General features: G+C 36.1%; 3 protein-coding genes across 4 annotated transcripts; 1 reads left to right on the top strand and 2 right to left on the bottom strand.

The window, feature by feature from the left end:
* Window positions 1-699: 699 nt before the first annotated feature.
* Window positions 700-17,428, bottom strand: LOC123878798. The gene is made up of 4 exons (XM_045926123.1): window positions 17,329-17,428; window positions 15,741-15,841; window positions 6,008-6,140; window positions 700-841 (listed from the first exon to the last, which is right to left on the bottom strand). The coding sequence occupies exons 1-4, from the start codon at window positions 17,346-17,348 to the stop codon at window positions 709-711; spliced, it is 387 nt and encodes a 128-aa protein (XP_045782079.1). The 5' UTR covers window positions 17,349-17,428; the 3' UTR covers window positions 700-708.
* On the top strand, window positions 1,974-4,467 carry LOC123878796. Of its 2 annotated transcripts, XM_045926122.1 has the most exons (3): window positions 1,975-2,196; window positions 3,049-4,256; window positions 4,389-4,467. In XM_045926122.1, exons 1-2 carry the CDS (start codon window positions 2,127-2,129, stop codon window positions 4,251-4,253), a joined length of 1,275 nt encoding a protein of 424 aa, XP_045782078.1. In that variant the 5' UTR covers window positions 1,975-2,126; the 3' UTR covers window positions 4,254-4,256; window positions 4,389-4,467. The 2 variants fall into 2 exon arrangements, with proteins under 2 accessions (XP_045782077.1, XP_045782078.1); XM_045926121.1 differs by lacking the exon at window positions 4,389-4,467 and having other exon boundaries at window positions 1,974-2,196; window positions 3,049-4,360.
* LOC123878793 lies at window positions 7,545-10,029 on the bottom strand. The gene is made up of 2 exons (XM_045926115.1): window positions 9,791-10,029; window positions 7,545-9,632 (listed from the first exon to the last, which is right to left on the bottom strand). The coding sequence occupies exons 1-2, from the start codon at window positions 9,932-9,934 to the stop codon at window positions 7,740-7,742; spliced, it is 2,037 nt and encodes a 678-aa protein (XP_045782071.1). The 5' UTR covers window positions 9,935-10,029; the 3' UTR covers window positions 7,545-7,739.
* Window positions 17,429-19,323: the final 1,895 nt, after the last annotated feature.

Here is a 19,323-nt window from a genome sequence, read left to right as displayed (position 1 = left end):
TTCGAAGAGCCGGTCAAGGAGCAACGAAGATAAGGCCCGCAGAGGAAAGCGGGGACGGCGATGTCCACGTTGCAACTCATACGACTGCGGTTCCACCTGAACGTCACTAACGTGCGCGCGCGCCTTGCAATTACAGTCATTCGCATTTTTTTAATTACCTAATTAATTTATTATAAAAAGTAACTATGTATTTAACAAAAATATGAAAGTCTATTAGAGTTTATATTTTATTTTATTTTAACAGGGCTCTCTCCGTCACTTGCTCCATACAAACGTAGTTCCAATTTCATTTGAATTTTAAGCAACCAAAGTCCATGAAATTTTGCAGACATATTCTATAAACTATAGTATCTGTGTCTGTGATTTTTCAGATTTGTAGCGCAAAATTTTTGATATTGATATTTACAAAAAATCTATATTAACGGGGAATGAGACGGGTCTGTCTCATTCTCATTCTGTTTTTCGCAATTTTTAAACTAATACGACAACGTAGGCTTAAGGCATTCTGATTCCGACAGTGGCAGTATCATCCTCACAGGTTTATATAAAAATCTTTACTTTCTTCAGAAAAGGTCCAGTTTATGAAATTAATTAAAGTATCGACTAATTTGTGAGAATAGTCGATACTTTAATTAATATCTTTTTATGAATCTGGAATTATAATATCTTTGCAACCTTTAACAAAATAAAATAACTATATTAGTTAATTTAGTGCTTTATTAATAAATAATCGTCGTCGTCAAGTTCAAAGTAATCATCGCTTTCCACGCTCCGTTCTGCTGGTTGGCTTTGCACCTGGATGAACTGGTAAGGGCAGCATACTTCACCCGCTTTGCATGGTCTGAAAAAGAAACAAAAGTTCAATACAAGTGTAAATTAAAAATTTGTAACACCCCCGACAAGTGAAGGTTATAGTAACTAGAAAAGAGCTGATAACTTTCAAACAGCTAAACCGATTTTCTCGAATTATAGCCAAACACTCTCGATAAAGCCACGTTTCAAACAAAAAAAACTAAATTAAAATCAGTTCATTAGTTTAGGAGCTACAATGCCACAGACAGATACACAGATACACACGTCAAACTTATAACACCCCTCTTTTTGGGTCGGGGGTTAAAAAACCCAGTGGGTGTAAACCATTTTGAGTCACCCACCAATCACAACACTACAGAGTGTAACCAGAACGCTAGCAAAAATTTTGCGTTATTATTATACTTACTACCTTAACACAATCCAATGCCAATAACCATTTGCCTGTGAAGGTTATAGTAATTAGAAAAGAGCTGATAACTTTCAAACAGCTAAACCGATTTTCTCGAATTATAGCTAAGAACACTCTCGATAAAGCCACCTTTCAATCAAAAAAAACTAAATTAAAATCATTTCATTAGTTTAGGAGCTACGATGCCACAGACAGATACACACGTCAAACTTATAAAACCCCTCTTTGGGTCGGGGGTTAAAAAGCAAATATTAAAACGTCTTTATTTCGCTCTTTACAGTGGTGGTCGGTCGAACGCTGTTTTCTAACTTTTTTGTGTGACAAAATCATTAATTTTGAATCGCTAATAAAATTAATATGGTGATGATCCCGTGTATGCGCTTCTTTTTCGAGGTCGGCCGAAAATACTAGTACTCAGAGCAGTCATGTCCGTAATTTTCAAAAAGCTAATTTGGTCTATGGCTTGTCACTGTCAACGTCAAACAAATGTCAAGGACTTCGTCTGTGGTGGCGTTTGCTGGCGCACGTGTTGTGCCTTTTTGGAGTGTTTTTTTGTTAGAAGTGGCCGGTTTTAGTGTTCTGCTGGTGTTTATTGGTGGTGGAACTGACTGGGAAGTGCTCTAAAGGGGCGCCGCGTGTATGTCGGCGGGCGCCGGCACAGACGAAGTCCATACTTATACATATAGTTCCTTAACTTGTAAATAACTACAAACTTGACATTGGCTAATCAGTGTAAAGCCAGACGAGAGAGAAAAAAAAACAAATGTCAAATTCTAACAAATAAGGAGTTTTCAGCTTTTTTTATTTTTACTGATATTTTGGATTTGGAGTTTGAACGCGTATTTTAAAGTAATGTAAATACGGAATATATTTAAATTAACCCAATTACTATACGTTAAGAAGAATGGCCGTGCAAGAAGTTTTAGAAATCGTTGCAATTAATTCGGATGACGATGAATCAGTTCTGGATTTAGGTAATATTTTGTTTTTTAGGGTTCCTACCTCAAAAGGATACGGAACCCTCATAGGATCACTTTGTTGTCTGTCTGTCTGTCAAGAAACCTATAGGGTACTTCCCGTTGTCCTAGAATCATGAAAGCAGGTAGGTAGGTCTTATAGCACAGATACAGGAATAAATCTGAAAACCGCGAATTTGTGGTTACATCATGAAAAAAAAATTAAAATGGTTTCAATTTTCAAAGTAAGGTAACTATACCAAGTGGGGTATCATATGAAAGGGCTTTACTTGTACATTCTAAGACAGATTTTTATTTATTTTTATGTATAATAGTTTTTGATTTATTGTGCATAATGTTGAAAAAAAACCCTCAGTGCGCGAGTCTGACTCGCACTTGGCCGGTTTTTTATTTACACTACCTACATGTACAGTAGGGCAGTAACTTACTGCCTATTTACTGTGAGTAAGTGAGAACTTTTACTGCTTGGGAACTTTTTGGGAAACTTTAAAGCATACCGATTTCCTCATGATTTTTTCCTTCATCATTAAAATAAAAAAAATTAAATAGCATTTGTATGGATTTAAATCACACTTCACACTAATATTATAAAGACGAAAGTTTGTGTGTGTGTGTATGTTTATTACTCTGTCACGCAAAACTACTGGACGGATTTGGCTGAAATTTGAAATGGATATCTCCATTTCAAATCCAGTGTATAATCAATAGATTATACCCAGATTAGCACATAAGCTACTTTGTATCTCGGAAAATTAAAGAGTTCCTATTGGATTTTTAAAAAGCCTCTATCGTAAAAGATTGTGGGCATCAGCTAGTTAGTAATATACATCTGTATGCCTTCATTTCTAGACAAGCCGATCATACAACTTTTCAAACGGCTGATCAACAATGATAATAATAAGCAGAGTACAATCTTGACAAATGCCCAAATTGTTGACATACTTGACAAGGAGTTTGGCATCAACTTATGGGATATCCACGAATTGGAGGGGGAAATCTACTTAACCATTATGAAGAAATTCTTAAAGGACTGGCCTCAATGGGACGAGTTTGACAAGACCGTCAACATATTGAAGACCAAAAATGACAAGGAGGGATTAAACAGAATGCTAGAAAGCAATTATCATGATTTAATAGACCATTTAAAAGTTATGTTGGGTCGGGCACAGGCGATAGCCAAAAGTACAGTCAACAAAATGATTGAAGACAAAATGATTGATGCAAACGTCAAGAACAAACCCGATAGTAAAGACGACAATGTTGTATTAGAAATACAATGTTCCAGACAGCAACTCAATCAAGTAATCTTTAGAAGACCCCACCCCAACTTTAACGATTCAATTTTCAACGGAGCAGATTCTGCACAGACTCAAATAAAAGTGACTAGGCTACCGTTAGACGCTATACTGAATTGGTGGGACGTCAAAATATCTATAGTACGAGGCAACACGTACCTCTACGAACGAAGAACTACTCACGAACTGAGCCACGTTCTCGTTAACAAGAATCTGATGTCACGATACAATCCGTTAAAAGTGTTACCTCAAGAAATTGAATTGAATCAGTTTGCCAAATCGGAACAACTCAACACGAGCACATTTAAATACGTTGCTTTCGTTGAGAATTTAAAGGGTGTGCACCCTACGTTGGTGCCTTTGCTGAAATTTATTCAAAGAGATATCAGGTTGCTGCCGGATAAAATAGCGTCAAGGGCGAGCTATAAACGGTATACAAATAAGTATCCATACATACGATACTTGTATAAAGAGGTCAAGAAACCGGATATCAATTCGAGGAAATATGATTTACAGTTGGAAGAGACTATTTCACCGCAGTATAGAATATTTCTGGGTCCGTTGTCACTGTCCAATCCGATGATTGAAGTGGAGTGCACAGCTTGCTCCGTCAAGTTTGTTGGTTTGAGTTTAATTCCAGAGTTGAAGGCTCATTTTGAAGAACGCCATGCCGATGAAAAAGATTGGAAATGCACCAATTGTAATAAGATGTTTTCTATGGCAACTCTTGCACAAAACTGGTGGACGCACAAATGCTAATAAACAAGAAACAAAACAAGAGTGAATAGGCACCTTCTAGGTAAACGCGTCGCATCTTAGACCACATCATCACTTTCCATCAGGTGTGATTGTGGTCAAGCGCTTGCCTATAGTGAATAAAAAAAAAAAAAAAAATCTCTCTCCAGAACAGAAGAATCTCTTTGTGTCGCAATATAAGTATTGTATTGGATCTCAGCCTAAGACCCACAACAATGAGTTGTTGTGGGTCTTAGGCTGAGATCTATAGACCACACTTTAACTTTGCTCAGACTTAAGAGGGGTCTCTCCATCACTCGCTCCATACAAACGTAGTTCGTCTCTCATTGGAATTCTAACCCAATCATACTCAATGGAATTTTGTAGAAACGTTCCGGGAACTAATACCCTGACCTGTGGTTTTCCATATTTCCATTAAAATATTCGGTTTCAAAGTTACGCGGTCTAAAAAAACTCACATACCAATCTTTGAGCCCCTGTAAGTTTAAAACTACACATTTTTAGAAAAATCTAAAACACCACAGACACAGATATTAGTTTCTAGAATATGTCTGCAAAATTTCATGGACTTTGGTTGCTTAGTATTCAAATGAAATTGGGACTACGATTGTATGGAGTAAGTGACGGAGAGGGCCCTGTTAAGACACTGTAAAAACAAGACAGGGTTATATCTATAACATAAATCTGTCTCGTTTTAACTGAAAGTTAAGGCTGAGCGAAATCAAAGTGTGTTCTATAGATATTAGCTTTAATCCTTTTCATTTATAAACTAAAAAATAAAAATAAATGATGCCCATGACTTCATCTGTATGAATTTAATTTTTTTTTATAAATCCAAGGAACTCTTTGATTATAATAGAAACCTATGTTTACATTTATAATTTTTAACCCCCGACCCAAAAAGAGGGGTGTTATAAGTTTGACGTGTGTATCTGTATATCTGTGTATCTGTCTGTGGCATCGTAGCGCCTAAACGAATGAACCGATTTTAATTTAGTTTTTTTTTGTTTGAAAGTTGGCTTGATCGAGAGTGTTCTTAGCTATGATCCAAGAAAATCGATTCAGCCGTTTGAAAGTTATCAGCTCTTTTCTAGTTACTGTAACCTTCACTTGTCGGGGGTGTTATAAATTTTTAATTTACACTTGTTTTATTGACTAAGCAGCTTAGCAAGCATCTGACTGACGCTAGAGGTCAACGAACGTTCCGTAAATAGGCGACTCGAAGTCACCTATTTACGGAAAGTGGGTGCATTGACCCGAGTTTTGCACGCTATACAATGCGGGTTTAAACTACTAGATAAGGCAAATGGTTATTGGCATTGGATTGTGTTAAGGTAGTAAGTATAATAATAACGCTAAATTTTTGCTAGCGTTCTGGTTACACTCTGTAGTTCCGTTTGTGATTGGTGGGTGACTCAAAATGGTTTACACCCACTGGGTTTTTTTAACCCCCGACCCAAAAAGAGGGGTGTTATAAGTTTGACGGGTGTATCTGTGGCATCGTAGCTACTAAACTAATGAACCGATTTTAATTTAGTTTTTTTTTTGTTTGAAAGGTGGCTTGATCGAGAGTGTTCTTAGTTATAATCCAAGAAAATCGGTTTCGCCGTTTGAAAGTTATCAGGTCTTTTCTAGTTACTGTAACCGTCACTTGTCGGGTGTGTTATAAATATTTAATTTACACTTGTTGTCTTTATCATTAGTATGGGATTACGTGAGAGAGAGCCATATATTGGGTCGAGTATAAAGGTACTCACTTTTTATACCATCTTGGAGCGTAGAGGGTAAAGTCTATCCCTCCAGGGCCGAAGTCGCATTGCTCCCTCACTGTACATAACCCTGTTATATTTTTGGCTGTTTGGCATTGTATTGCAGGCGCCGGAGATGTTACTGTATGCATGAAACAAGTTGTATAATCAAAAAAATCGGCCAAGTGCGAGTCAGACTTGCGCACCGAGGGTTCCGTACCTAATCGACATTTTGCACGATAAATCAAAAACTGTTATGCATAGAAATAAATAAAAATCTGTTTTATATAGGATCACTTTGTTGTCTGTCTGTTTGTCGTGTCTGTCAAGAAAACCTATAGGGTTCTTCCTGTTGACCTAGAAATGACCTAGAATCATGAAAGGCAGGTAGGTAGGTCTTATAACACAAGTAAAGGAAAAACCGGCCAAGTGCGAGTCAGACTCGCGAACTGAGGGTTCTGCACTCAGGTATTTTTCCGACATTTTGCACAATAAATCAAAAACTAATATTCATAAACTTAAATAATATCTGTTTTAGAATGTAGGTACACGTAAATCCCTTTCATAATGATACCCCACTTGGTATAGTTATCTTACTTTGAAAATTGAAACACATTTTAAATTTTTTTTAATGATGTAACCACAAATTCGCGGTTTTCAGATTTATTCCTGTATCTGTGCTATAAGACCTACCTGCCTGCCAAATTTTGTGATTCTTGGTCAACGGGAAGCACCCTATAGGTTTTCTTGGAAGACGGATAATAATTGTACAACATTAAAATATACCAAGCGACAGAAAAACAATTTTATTCTTATACTAGCTGATGCCCGCAGCTTCGCCCGCGTTGATTTAGGTTTTTAGAAATCCCGTGGGAACTCTGTGATTTTAAGTAAAGTAAAAAAGTAGCCTATGTGCTAATCCAGGATATTATCTATCTCCATTCCAAATTTCAGCCAAATCCGTGCAGTAGTTTTTGCGTGAAGGAGTAACAAACATACACACAAACTTTCGCCTTTATAATATTATAGTGTGATTTCAGCGTTAATTAAGACGATTGCAGTCGGGTTTTTACAACTTTATCATGTTGTCTTTGTCATTTGTATGGGATTGCGTAACAGAGAGAGCCCTATATTAAATTCTCGCCGTGGATAGAGTATAGCTATACAGGGTGTTTGGTAATTAGTATACAAAGACGACACGTACCCATGCTACTATGATCTGATAAATACAATGCTGAAGTAAAATCACACTAATATTATAAAGGAGAAAGTTTGTATGTGAGTGTGTGTGTGTGTGTGTGTGTGTATGTGTGTATGTTTGTTACTCCTTCACGCAAAAACTACTGGACGGATTGGGCTGAAAGAACAATGGGTAATTTTGTATGGAACCCGTACCCACCGTGTAGCATTTTAGACTAGGTGTCATTTAGAAGAGGCATAACTGACTGACAGAAAAATGAATGAACGAATGAATGAATGAATGGGAGACCGAAGTTATGATAACTTCTTTTTTGCATTTTTAATTGCCAAGTATTATAACAATAGCATATTTTTCTGTTCTATAAACCAAATGAACAACCAGACATTCTTCCATTCTAAAAAGAGACCATCAGCTTAAAAGCTAAGACGTTCTCTCTTCCTTACCTCCATACCGTTCGTTTTTGCTACGGGCAAAATATTAAATAAAAAACCATCAATCTTAAAAAGCACAGTTTTATTACAGAACAAAGAAGCATCATTTTTATATGGTATTGCTACTTTCAATTATTACATCGTCCCAGGCATTTGCCGGACCAACGAAGTTATCTAGGTGCCTACCCACACCTAAGTACCATATTATGCTAACAGTGTGGGCACAGGCGCCTAGAGTTCTCATACCTGTCATGCAGGAACAATAATATGCTGCGATAGCTTCTCTGCCCTGGATGTTCTCTTTAAGCAAAATATATGTGTAATATATTTTATTCGAGACGTGCCTCGATAATATGCGGCCTCTAATTAATGAGCAGTTTTCTGTCACCAGCCCATGCTCCGCCATACTAGGGCTAGGGCTAGAAGATACCTCTATATTATATAAACCATCTCCACCTCGCAAATGCTCGGCAACGTACGATCTAGCGAGTTTTAAATGGTATGTTCCCAAACTGAATAAAATGACGTCTTCTTCTGTCAATTGTGGAAATGGTATTAATGTAGCCGTCATTGTAGTGAACACCGCCCGTTGTCGATTTATATTTTCTGTGACTACATAATTGCCCAGTATATTGTGTTCGTTTATTCTTTGAGCTATTATTCCGATAAAGGCTTGGGCATGCTCATTGTCCGTCAGAGGTTGCCTAAATGCATTTATAAGTGCTCCTGCAATGCGAAAGTCTGTAAACACGTGAGGGAGTGTTTTATTAATAAGTGTATGCCTGAATATCTTGTAGTCTCTTTTGAACCATCCATTTATGACTTCAATGACCCATCGCACTATTGTGATTTGTCGAGATTTATTTGCTTGTATGTCTGTGAGCTGTGTGGCATGTCTGTCTTTGCTCGGCGGCATATGGGCAACATAACCTGCACTTTCTATTTCTGGTATAGAGTCTCTGAACCCTCGATCTAAGATAAAAACGTCATCTGTTTGTAATACTATATGCACTGGGGACGTGGTATCATTCATAATATCACTCATGATTTGGGCATCCGTTTTGGTTGCAGCGTATGGTCCACATATATCTATAATATAGCCGTCTGGGCATGTAATTAAAAAGGGTTTTAACAGGTTTTTGTACTTGTGTAAGCTGTAGGTTTTTTTTTGAAACAAAAAGTTTTTACTTTTCTGGACGTATATATATGAACCATCACATAGAACTATCGCCACTGGATTTAAAGGGTTGGAGTATAAATATGATGGCACTGCAAGGCTGTGAGCTATGATATCATTACGGCTTATATGATTAAAACCTAAATGGCGAACAACAAAGTCCTGCGTCAAGCAGTTTCGTGCAGTTTTAAGTAAAACGCCAATCGTTTTTCGAGATACACCTATTTGTGAGGCTATACGAGTATTTGGTTCACCAGACCTAAGTTTTAATAAATAGACACCCAGTGCAGTTTTTGGTCTTTTACATTGAGCTAAAAGAGACGGTGTTTCACTTAAAATGGTTGAGAATTGTTGGTGTGTTAAGCCAGTTAGGTAAAATAGATCCTCAGGTGAAATGTTGTTTACATTGTCAAAATCTATATTTGTCTTATGTTTATATGCAGCTCGTAACGTGTCGATCATGTCTTTTAGCTGATCTGGCGTGAATATCGTCTCCCCATTTTCATACAGGGAGCTCCAATCATTTGAGTTGATGTGATGTGCACAAATGCGTGCATTTTCAGGAACGTATACGCTATAATCAACTAACAAAAGTACTTTTATAAAGCTGGACACTCTATGAAGTTCTTGGTTGATGCACCCGCGGAATAAGCAGTGACGCGCCGTATTTGCAACCCGCCTATAAGTTGGAACCGACGTTGGTTGCATGGTTGGTTGCTCTGGATTTCCGAGTTCTTGGTTTTGTTCTTGTTCGAACCTGGCTTGCTGTCTTCTTCCAGCTACCCAACAACGATGACACATATATTGGACTTGATTGAGGGCCATCTAAAAGAAAAAAACCTCAAGTTATCTTCATGTTATTTTTTATTTGAGGGCATACTTTGACGTTACGTATTAGGTATGAGTAAACACAAAGACACTGCAAGAGCAAATACTACTAAGTCATATGTATGATAAATGAAAACAGTTAAGTTTTTACTAACCTCATTTATGTTAATCCGTTCCATCACGTACTCTGTGAAGCCTGGATTGTCTTCCAAATAGTCTCGCGTCAGATGATGCCGGTTTCGGTCACGTAGTACTGATCTTGTACACGTAATACACACTACACGGCGTTCACCTTCCATTTCGTCAAATCCAGTCGTTAAGCAATACACTAAAGTCCGTTGTGAAGGCTGAGGTTGTAGGTAAAACAATGATAAAAAAACTAAGATGACAAAAATGCGCGAATTAACAAATATCTACTATTTATTGTATGTTGTAATGGTTTTTAAAGGACGTGTGTCGTGGAGTTTCTTTGCCCTTTCTTCTCCACGACTAAACACCTTTGCGAAACGGGCGGTAGAGTCATCTTTAAATAAATAGATCTATGCTGAACAATACAATAAAATACAGATAGATCTATAAAGATTAGAGTAAGAAAGATATCTGAATAAACGACTAATTATTATTATTCAGCTTGGTTTGTTTTACTTATGTGTTAACTACCTACCCTCTCTTGGTAATTAATTAACTTTATCTATTGAAGTGAAAGTATAGATTAGGTTTTTAACTTATTTAATTTTAGAAAACAGTTTAGGATTCTTACTTTTACTAAATAATACAGTAGTTGCTCTGCTTGATTTTAATTGTTAAATGATTTAACATTTAGGCTTTACCTGACAAAATCATAGCTACCTACAGTTTAAATATAAAATTGATGATAACTTATACTAATCATCATTTTTTTAAGCCCACTCTGTAACCAAAAATCTAACATCAGAAGTGGGATTCGATAAGATCTTGTCTTAATACTAATACTTTTCAAATGCTTTCAGTAATCGTGGATGCGGCCTCTCCTCGAAGCGACAGGCTTCTGCCTGTCGTCAACGGCACTTGGTGCTGGTAATCCGAAGGCCAGAGAGCGATGGACAACCCTGTCGTCAGTGGCACTTGATGCTAGTTTGGCACCGCTAGTTAAAACGTTTCTCCATTGGTGAAATTCAATGCTACAGCTAAGTTCCAGTGTTCATTTTTTTTTAGTGAGGGTGGTTACAAATTTTTTAATTAATAAGACAAATCTAGATTAAGATAATTTTATTTAGATAATGGTAAATCTAGTTAGGCGTCAGATTGGCCGAGCGATTTATATAAAATGTATTTGTGAAATAATCACAATTATTATACTCTATCAAAGCAAAAAATAACAACAAAACAGTAAATTTGCTTTCGAGAATATATCATACCCATTTACTTTAGGTAAAAGTCTGAAGACAGTGTGAATTTTCAAAATTATGATTTACGAAACCTAAGCATAAAAAAAAAAACTATTTACTTTCTTTTCTCTTAAAGCAATTTAAATAATTTTTGACACTCAAGTGTTTTTTTTTGGGCTCTCTTCAACTTGCCTTAAACAAAAAAAAAAATATTCCCCTTAAATATAGTTTGATTTTTAATCTTACTAATAAAATATCCTCACTGTTTCTATATTTAGTATATAGATACCTAATGTTAATAAGTCTTCCTACTAATAGTAATACATCCATTTTATTTTGGAAATACCTACATTATAACATTTTATAATTTTATTTTTCTTGAGTTGTTTTGAAAGAGGAAGGAAGGATGAAATCACATACAATAACATAAAATAAAGACTATGTTTATTCACAATCTATGTTTTGTAACAACAAATAAAACAAATTCTATAATAATCCAATTTCGGTCTGACGTCTAGCTATCTTAGTTTTCATGGCAGTAACATTGACATTGAATCTTTGAATATTAATTGTGTTACGAATAACACAATCGTATTTATATATAATTTATTTTATATACGTCGGTACTTTGTTACGAATGACATCATTTTATATATATTTTTTTTTCATGTCGGTATTTTGCTACCGCAGTTGATTTACTTTCACTGGCTACAATGTTCTATTTTCCTATGTACTTCGAGAGCGAAGTACTTATCAGAATGGCCGAATAAGAGATATAATATGCTAATAATTTATACTTTAAATGACAGAAAGAAGAAAAACAAGGAAGAAAAACAAAAAAAAAAAACAAAAAAAAAAATCTTTTAGTGTCAAATGGTCAAACGGTCAAAAGATTAATAATCCCAAATGAGACAAGGACAAATAGAAAATTAGGTTAGTTAGTTCTGCTTGTACTAATCATTGCCAGTACTAATTCTTAACTTCTATTAATACTTTTTTTTAAGAAGTTTTTAGTCTGGTAATGTTAGACGTCTTGAACTTGACAAATACTAGTACTGTGATCTAGTACTTGTCTCTGGTACAAGCCCATATCTTTATGGGGGGCAGATCGTTAGGTAGGTAGGTGTTAGTTCTGCTTGTACTAATCATTACCAGTACTAATTCTTAACTTCTATTAATACATTTTTTTTAAGAAGTTTTTAGTCTGGTAATGTTAGACGTCTTGAATTTGACAAATACTAGTACTGTTATCTAGTACTTGTCTCTGGTACAAGCCCATATCTTTATGGGGGGCAGATCGTTAGGTAGGTAGGTGTTAGTTCTGCTTGTACTAATCATTGCCAGTACTAATTCTTAACTTCTATTAATACTTTTTTTTAAGAAGTTTTTAGTCTGGTAATGTTAGACGTCTTGAACTTGACAAATACTAGTACTGTGATCTAGTACTTGTCTCTGGTACAAGCCCATATCTTTATGGGGGGCAGATCGTTAGGTAGGTAGGTGTTAGTTTTGCTTGTACTAATCATTGCCAGTACTAATTCTTAACTTCTATTAATACTTTTTTTTAAGAAGTTTTTAGTCTGGTAATGTTAGACGTCTTGAACTTGACAAATGCTAGTACTGTGATCTAGTAATTGTCTTTGGTACAAGCCCATATTTTTATGGGGGGCAGATAGTTAGGTAGGTAGGTGTTAGTTCTGCTTGTACTAATCATTGCCAGTACTAATTCTTAACTTCTATTAATACTTTTTTTAAGAAGTTTTTAGTCTGGTAATGTTAGACGTCTTGAACTTGACAAATGCTAGTACTATGACCTAGTAATTGTCTCTGGTACAAGCCCATATTTTTATGGGGGGCAGATTGTTAGGTAGGTGTTAGTTAGTTCTGCTTGTACTAATCATTATCAGTACTAATTCTTAACTTCTCTTAACATTTCCTTTTTTTTAAAAAGAAGTTTTTGGTTTGATAATGTTAGACTTCTTGAACCTGACAAATGCTAGTACTGTGATCTAGTAATTGTCTCTGGTACAAACCCATAATATTTATGGGGGGCAGATAGTTAGGTAGTTTATTTAGGCTGCTGATGACCGCCCTGTTGCTCTACCGTTATGTTCCACTCAGCGGGAATAGGTATTTTGCAATAAAGGCCGGAGGCAGTAGTCTGCTGAGTTACTGACCCACTCGGTCTAGATCTTCACGCACAGCAGGTGAGAGGACTGAGAAGGGGTCTCTAACTAATAGGTTAGCTATTAGCTTACAGATTTTTTTTTTTAGCTTACAGATATATTTTTTTTGTAGCCTACAGATATATTTTTGGTAGCTTACAGATATTTTTTTTTAGCTTTTAGCTAGGCATTTTTCTTTTCTTTTCCTTTCTATCCCCTATGTACTTCGAGAGCGAAGTACTTGTCAGTCTGGCCGTGTCATATTAAGATAATTTTATGATGCTAGAGTCTATATTTATTATGCTAAAATTGACCCAATCATAAACTTGGATTCTGAATTAATATTTTAAACGGAAACATTATTATTCCGCGACAGTTTTACTGCCAATGTGCTGCCATCAAACAAGAGTATGATATTGTTATAATGTCTATTATTATTCATCATAGTTTAATTTGGTATCTAGGGATATGACAATATGTAAAATATTAAGATGCAAATTATCAATACATATCACTAGTTAATTTATTGTAAAATAAATACTGTCAATATACTAAGATTGACATGATACTACTGGATTTAACATATAACATACAGTAGTCAATAGTTATTATGTAAAATAAGGAATAAGAGAATATCTAAAATATTATGATGTTAATTATCAATACATGTCACTAATTATTAATTGTAAATTGAATACTGTCACTATACTAGGGTTGACATGATACCGCTGGATTTGGTATACAGTTGTCAATAGTTATTATGTGAAATAATATGTAAACCATCGATTTATTATGTAAATAATTATTATTGTCAAATTAACAATATGTAAACCATAAATATGTGTTGCTGATGATATTATTATGTTAAATTAAATATTGTGTTAGGTTGGTACATTGTACCAACCTTCAAATAAATATTAAGATGGACGTCACAATGGATTCCCGCCTGGTTTGCGATGGCAGTGTCTATAAAAGTACCTTACCTCGACGGAGAGGGGTCATTCTTGTGTAATAATTCAGTCTACGACATCCTTGTGTTAGTCTTGTGATATAATTCAAATAGTAAAGTCAGTCTGGTACAAACGGTGAAGTTCTTGACGCCAGAGCAAACAAGGGCGGCAGGTTATACCAAAGTTAAGTATTCTTATATTTTATTATAATTAATATAATTAACAAATATCTACTATTTATTGTATGTTGTAATGGTTTTTAAAGGACGTGTGTCGTGGAGTTTCTTTGCCCTTTCTTCTCCACGACTAAACACCTTTGCGAAACGGGCGGTAGAGTCATCTTTAAATAAATAGATCTATGCTGAACAATACAATAAAATACAGATAGATCTATAAAGATTAGAGTAAGAAAGATATCTGAATAAACGACTAATTATTATTATTCAGCTTGGTTTGTTTTACTTATGTGTTAACTACCTACCCTCTCTTGGTAATTAATTAACTTTATCTATTGAAGTGAAAGTATAGATTAGGTTTTTAACTTATTTAATTTTAGAAAACAGTTTAGGATTCTTACTTTTACTAAATAATACAGTAGTTGCTCTGCTTGATTTTAATTGTTAAATGATTTAACATTTAGGCTTTACCTGACAAAATCATAGCTACCTACAGTTTAAATATAAAATTGATGATAACTTATACTAATCATCATTTTTTTAAGCCCACTCTGTAACCAAAAATCTAACACGCGCGCTCAAAGATAGTTCCAAACAGGTACTACCCGTACAGATAAAGAATGGGATTAGAAATGGCGGCAAAGTAGGCCGGTTTTGTCAGCATAAACGGGATGTATAGCGACAATCCGCTAAGTGCGAGTGAGAGGTTAGAAAGCGACGCCATTTTCAATACCATTCTTTATGTGTACGGGTAGTACTAACTAGTAACTTGGCGAGAACAAAAGATCGAGGCGGCGCGGCGGAGGTACTGACGCCACACTATCTATCTCACTTGCACTTATGCACATTTATATCGCGAACATGTTGAATGCGCTTGAGGGAAATTCGATGATTTTCGGCATTTTTAACGCCGAATATCTTTTTTCCCCCATGAGCTACAAAGTTGGTGTCATACAACAAGTTTAAATATTTTCAAAGACCTTTCTAATGGTACCGGTTTCAATTTGCTACAAGGGTGGGTACGTTTTGTTCCATGTTCTTTAGAATGGAGATAGATTACACCCTGGATTAGCACATAGGCTACTTTTTATCCCGGAAAATCAAAGAGTTCCCACGGGAATTTTAAAAAACCTACATCCACGCGAAAGAAGTCGCGGGCATCAGATAGTGACGAAATAAAATTATACTTAAAAGTTTTCATGGCCCTAACGTGCCCTAACTCACTGAAATCGTTGGCCATCTTTAGATAGGCCGAGGCCAACGATCTCAGTGAGTTAGGGCACGTTAGGGCCATAAAAACTTGGACATAAAAAAAAATTGAAATTTTGTATGGAAATTTTTATAATTTTATTTCGTCATTTTACTTCAGCATTGTATTTATTAGATCAAAGTAGCATGGGTACGTGTTGTCATTATATACTGATTACCAAACACTGTATATCCCCACCGTTTTCCTTGGTTTCTATCGCAGATTGTGATGTTTCAACGTCTTGCGGCACCGCCATCCATGAGAAGGTTACGTCTCCGTAAAAAAGTACCACTAAAACTCTGAAATTAATATTAAGTATTAACTTTATTGAACTTGTAACTTTACAGAAGCTGTGATAACCTAGTGGTTAGAACGTCCTCCTAATCGGAGGTCGGGGGTTCGATCCCGGGCACGCACCACTAACTTTTCAGTTAAGTGCGTTAAGCAATTAAATATCACTTGCTTTAACGGTAAAGGAAGACATCGTGAGGAAACCTGCATGTCTGAGAGTTCTCCATGTTCTCAAAGGTGTGTGAAGTATGCCAATTCGCATTGGGCTTAAACCCTTCTCATTCTGAGAGGAGACCCGTACTCAGTAGTGGGGCGGAAATGGGTTGATCATGATGGTTAACTTTATTGACACACGGTAGATCTCATAATTCCTACTTTGGGGCTCTTGGATTCATTCCTATGCACGCACCTCTAAGCCCCCGTCCACACACTGTCCGTGTGGCATGGGAAGGAGCGAGGAACGGAGGCAGAGACGTAGTGTGGGCGCGTTACTCGCGTGTTCCTCGTTCATGCCCATCGCTCCCTATTTTTAACCCCGACCCAAAAAGACGGGTGTTATAAGTTTGACGTGTGTATCTGTGTATCTGTGTGTCTGTGTATCTGTGTATCTGTGTATCTATCTGTGGCACCGTAGCGTCTAAACTAATGAACCGATTTTAATTTAGTTTTTTTTTGTTTGAAAGGTGGCATGATCGAGAGTGTTCTTAGCTATAATCCAAGAAAATCGGTTCAGCCGTTTGATTGTTATTAGCTCTTTTCTAGTTACTGTAACCTTCACTTGTCGGGGGTGTTATAAATATTTAATTTACACTTGTGTCAGTAAGTATGCAATAGCGCGCACGCTGCCACAGTTTCGACGTCCATCGCGTTGCAAAGGCAAGCGACCTAGTGCGGCGCGACGCGATTAATTTGCGCGAGTAGAGCAGGGTGTGGACGCGGCATAACTTCGGAGTTATTGTCAGTGAAGTTCTAACAGTGCGTACCTATTCACCTAAGTCAAAAAACCCAGCCAAGTGCGAGCCAGACTCGCGGACCGAGGGTTCCGTACCTACTCGGGTATTTTTTTCCGACATTTTGCACGATAAATCTATTATGCATAAAAATAAATAAAAATCTGTTTTAGAATGTACAGGTAAAGCCCTTTCATATTTTTATTTATTTATAGGCACGACAGTTTGTGATTTATCGTGCAAAATGTCGGAAAAATACCCGAGTACGGAACCCTCGATGCGCGAGTCTGACTCGCACTTGGCCGGTTTTTCCTTTATACTTGTGCTATAAGATCTACCTACATAACTGCTTTTCACGATTCTAAATCTAGATCAACGCGAAGTATCTACCTAACTACCTACCCTAAAGGTTTTCTTGACAGAAACGATGATGGACAGACAACAGAGTGATCCTATAAGAGTTCCTTTTTTCCTTATGAGGTACAGAACCTTAACAAAATACATACCCAATAAGTAATTAATTAGTTAATTAGAATAAAACTCACAAAATTCCAAGCGCGTGCATCGTGTTTGTACAATGGAACTGGACTGTATAACTGTTTTGTTTTTAATGTCTCGCAATTAATATCACATTAATTAATTTGTTATCACCAATAACTATAATGTAACGTAAGACATCATTTGACCTTTTATCTAAGTACTAGCTGATGCCCGCGACTTCGTTCGCGTGTGTGAAGGTTTTTAAAAATCCCGTGGGAACTCTAGATTTTCCAGTACAAAAGTAAGCTATCCATAATAGCCCGTCCCCGGGATGCAAGGTATTTCTGTACCAAACGTAATTTTTCCTCTCTCGTCTGGCTTTACAAAGATTAGCCAATGTCAAGTTTGTAGGTAGTTATTTGTAACAAGTTAGTTAAACTATACAAGTATGGACCCCGTCTGTGCAGGCACTCGCCGACATACGCACAGCACCCCCTTAGAGCGCTTTCCAGTCAGTTTTAACAAAAAGGCAGAGCACGCCCGCCAGCCAACACCAACACAGACAAAGTCTCCAAACGTAATTAAACATTTAAACGGATGATCCTTTAAAAATCCCATGGGATCACCAGGATTTAGGAATGCAATTCCTTACAGCATCAGGGTTGAGGAGTTGGTCTCTCAAGGTTAACGATAAAGTCTTTACTTGGTATAGATATCCTCCAATACCAATTTATAACCGACAGTTGCTAAATCCCATCAACTTTGTTGGTCAGGTCCTCTGCAGCATCAGGATTGAGGAGTTGGAATCCAAATTTTGTATTTTTCCATACAAAATTTGGATGTCGCAAAGTTCCTTTGTCGATTTTTAAAAAAATTACGCATACCGGTTTAGAAATCTCGGTGTACATATTTAGGTAGAAAAACACAACTCCTCCATTTTCAGTCAGTTAAAAAAGTAGCCTATGTTACTCCTTGGTTAATCTTATACTTGTAAGTAAAAGTCCCATCAAAATGGGTTCAGCCGTTCGGAAGATTAGCCCGTTCTAACAGACAGACAGACAGACAAAAATTTTAAAAACTTGTGATTTAGTTATGGTATACCTACGGTTCAAATAACCATAATATGAGGTAGGTAGTTATTTCGAAATTACAGTCAGACACTTTAATTTTATTTATTAGTAACGTATAGAGTAGGTAGGTATAGATAAGTAGAAGAAGGCTGAGTTAGGCTTATCAACTAAGTGTTGCAGAAGTATATGGATAGGTTTGAATAATAGACACTTTCCAATTTCACTTCACTGTATTTTTTGAGAATAGTTTTCGCTTACAATTATTATTTCTCAATACCCGTCTTTATTCGATACCTTCGCTATTTATATCAGTTTGACAGATTTATTTTTAAGGTAGGTAGGTACTACTTTTCGGAAAGCTATTTGACAAATTACCACAGAGGTAAAACCATGGTGATGTAATAGACAATTAACGTAACAATTATATCAGCTAAATGTAAAATACGACACAATATGTATTGATCCAAATAGTTAATAACTAAATGTGATTTATAATCCATTCCCGCCAATTATTTATAAATAATAATAATTAATCTGATATAGGTCTAGATGTCTATGACTCATGATATAAGGCAGCATCTTGAGGTAGTTGTTAACACTCGGCCATCCTAGAAAGGCCGTGCCCCACGGCCCACAGATAACATCCCGGCTTTCGCATCATTGGCCACCTGGCAAAAGAAAAACACCGAACAGTAATATGCACTTAAGAGGTTACCTAAAAAACGCTTGGTCAATCTGTTTCGCCACCAAGTGATCAACATTAAATGGCTAAATAATAATAGTGTCTCACTTAGTCAACCATGATCAAGTAGACATTCATAATCTAAATTAGAAATATGTACATATGATATAATATTCAATAGATTCATTTTAGTTATTACCTACTTCATATTAAAATTGTTATTGATTTTCTTCTTTTTTTTTAATGATTTGCTATAAGATTTAGGTATTAAATAAAAATAACTTTTGATTACCAGTGGGTATGTGATT

The sequence above is a fragment of the Maniola jurtina genome, chromosome 26, assembly GCF_905333055.1.
Source record: "Maniola jurtina chromosome 26, ilManJurt1.1, whole genome shotgun sequence".
Taxonomy (NCBI): domain Eukaryota; kingdom Metazoa; phylum Arthropoda; class Insecta; order Lepidoptera; family Nymphalidae; genus Maniola; species Maniola jurtina.
This window is presented reverse-complemented; position numbering and strand designations above follow the sequence as displayed.